Raw genomic sequence first — 2,671 nt, forward strand, 5'->3', positions numbered from 1 at the left:
CCCCCAGCCAGGGCCCGAGGACCCCCGGGAGCGTCCCCCCGCTATCTGGCGCCGCTCATCCTGGGCAGGGTCGGCCCCCTCTGAGGCTGCGCCGCATTAGGGAGCTGCACCCCCGGCTTGACCTCTGATGGCCGTTGCGACAACATCAAACTTTGGAACTTTGTAGGGGGGTACAAGGGGCTAGGAAACGAAGAAAACATCTTTTTAAAAATATAAGCGATCGGGCCGGACGCAGTGGCTCACGCCTGTAATCTCAGCACTTTGGGAGGCCGAGGCGGGTGGATCTTGTGGTCAGGAATTCAAGACCATCCTGGCCAGCATGGTGAAACCCCGTCTCTACTAAAAATACAAAAATTAGCCGGGCGTATTGGCGGCCACCTGTAATACCAGCTACTCGGGAGACTGAGGCAGAGGCGGAGGCAGAGAATTTCTTGAACCCGGGAGGCGGAGGCTGCAGTGAGCCGAGATCGCGCCACTGCACTCCAGCCTGGGCGACAGAGCGAGACTCCGTCTAAAAAGTGCTCTTGCTCAGACTGAAGAAAGTAATTGGGCCGGCCTGGTGCCTCACACCCTTAATCCCAGCACTTTGGGAGGCCGAGGTGGGCGGATCCCTTGAGCTCAGGAGTTCCAGACTAGCTTGGGCAACTTGGTGAAATTCTGTCTCTACAAAAATACAACAAATTAGCTGGGCATGGTGGCGCACGCTTGTAGTCCCCGCTACTTGAGGGGCTGAGGCTGGAGGATTGCTTGAGCCCAGGAGGTGGAGGCTGCAGTGAGCGTGATCTCGTCACTGCACTCCAGCCTGGTCGACAGAGTGGGACACTGTCAAAAAAAGAAAAAAGAAAAAGAAAGTAACTGATCTGTGTTTTTGTCTGATTTCCTACAGGATACCGAAGGACCTGTTCAAAGTATTTTCTGTAACTCTAACTGTAACTTGGTTCTAGGAAAACAGAATCCATATTTGGTCAACAGACCTTTTCGCCCTCACTTAAGTTTACTGCTTCGATATCTTTTCCTTACTAATTGATTGTTAATTAAGTAGTGTCCAAGTGAGTTAGCCTTTTTAGGGTTTATTAATTAAAAGAGAGCATCAAGAGTGACAGTTTAACTTCCAGGTTTTTTTTTTTTTTTTTTTTTCCCAATTACTGTGGTAACTCTTTTCAAGTCCACAAACGATTTTGTTCTTAACTGTAAAGAAGAAGTTAGAAATGTAAGTGGGGAGAGAACAAAGTTAGGAATATGTGTAAGATTTCTACCTAAATGTCAGCTGGGCGCAGTAGCTTACACCTGTAATCCCAGCACTTTGGGAGACCAAGGTGGTCAATCGCCTGAAGTCAGGAGTTCGAGACCAGCCTGGCAAACATGGCAAAACCCCATCTCTACTAAAAATACAAAAATTAGATGGGAGTGGTGGTGGGCGCCTTTAGTCCCAGCTACTTGGGAGGCTGAAACAGGAGAATTGCTTGAACCTGGGAGGCCAAGGTTGCAGTGAACCGACATCATGCCACTGCACTACAGCCTGGGCGACAGAGCAAGACTCCATCTAAAAAAAAAAAAGAAAAGAAAGAAAGAAAGATTTCTACCTAAATGTCAAATACTGTTCTGAAGGTTAATATTTGGTATTCTGATGTATATTGCACAGTGTGTCAACCTCAAATAATCAAAAGGGTCAGAATCTAAAGGGAGTTTATTCATGCAGAGAGTTTAAGGAGGGTCACCTGGGAAGCACAGATACCCAAGAGTGGAAGACAGTGTTCCAAGGCTTAGAAGTTTGGGATCACTTGCATAGACAAAGTTTAGGGAAGCTTAGCAGAATTTCAGCATCTCTCCGTGTAAGGCTTAATACATACTTAAAACAATCTGATTGGTCCGGGTGGTCTTTCTTTCACTCTGTCACCCACGCGGGAGTGCAATGGTGCAGTTGCAACTCAATTACAGCCTCAGCCTCCCTGGCTCAAGCGATCCTCCCACCTCGGCATCCCTAGTAGCTGGAACTAGAGGCATGCACCAACACACCTGACTAATTTTTGTATTTTTTGTAGAGACAGGGTTTCACCACGTTGCCCAGGCCAGTCTGAAATCCCTGGGCTTAAGCAGTCCGCTCACCTCAGCCTCCCAAAGTACTGGGATTGAATGCATGAACGGCTGCACCCAGACAAGGTGGTCTTTTTTTTCAGGAAAGGTGTATTTAACCTTCTACACTGAAGATGTAAGTCATGGGGTCTTTTGTGCCATCTGGTGTGAGTTAGGTACAGAACAATAAAGGAGGCAGTTAATCTGTAACAAAGTTGAGTGATTGGAAGGAGAGGAGGACTAGTCTCTGGTCTCTCATAGTCATTTACCGACTGAAAATAATAAGGAAGGAATAAATTATAATTTAAGAAGCAGAAGTTACAAACATGCTATGTGACTCTGTCAGGGTGTAACTTCCCTCGAGGCATAGTAAATCTTATAGGGGGTCCTGAAACTTTTTTCTTTTTTAGTTACTAGGACCTGCACTGTTGATCCCACAACAATTCTTCGAGGTAGATGCTGCTATCCACTTTTTCGTTGTTTGTTTTTGAGACAGAGTCTAGCTCTGTCGTCCACACTGGAGTGCAGTGGCGTGATCTCGGCTCACTGCAACCTCTGCCTCCTGGGTTCAAGCAATTCTCCAACCTCAGCCCCGCCA

General features: G+C 47.2%; 1 protein-coding gene across 1 annotated transcript in view; it reads left to right on the forward strand.

Moving 5' to 3' along the window:
• NUPR1L (nuclear protein, transcriptional regulator, 1-like) overlaps nt 1-1,102 on the forward strand; it is a 2,641-nt gene extending 1,539 nt beyond the window's left edge. The window contains exon 3 of the mRNA XM_011992902.1: nt 887-1,102. Coding sequence (XP_011848292.1) covers nt 887-944 — 58 coding nt within the window. The 3' untranslated portion in view covers nt 945-1,102. The remainder of the gene's footprint in view (nt 1-886) is intronic.
• Nucleotides 1,103-2,671: the final 1,569 nt, after the last annotated feature.

This window comes from Mandrillus leucophaeus, unplaced genomic scaffold, assembly GCF_000951045.1.
Source record: "Mandrillus leucophaeus isolate KB7577 unplaced genomic scaffold, Mleu.le_1.0 Scaffold42, whole genome shotgun sequence".
In the NCBI taxonomy this organism is placed as follows: Eukaryota; Metazoa; Chordata; class Mammalia; order Primates; family Cercopithecidae; genus Mandrillus; species Mandrillus leucophaeus.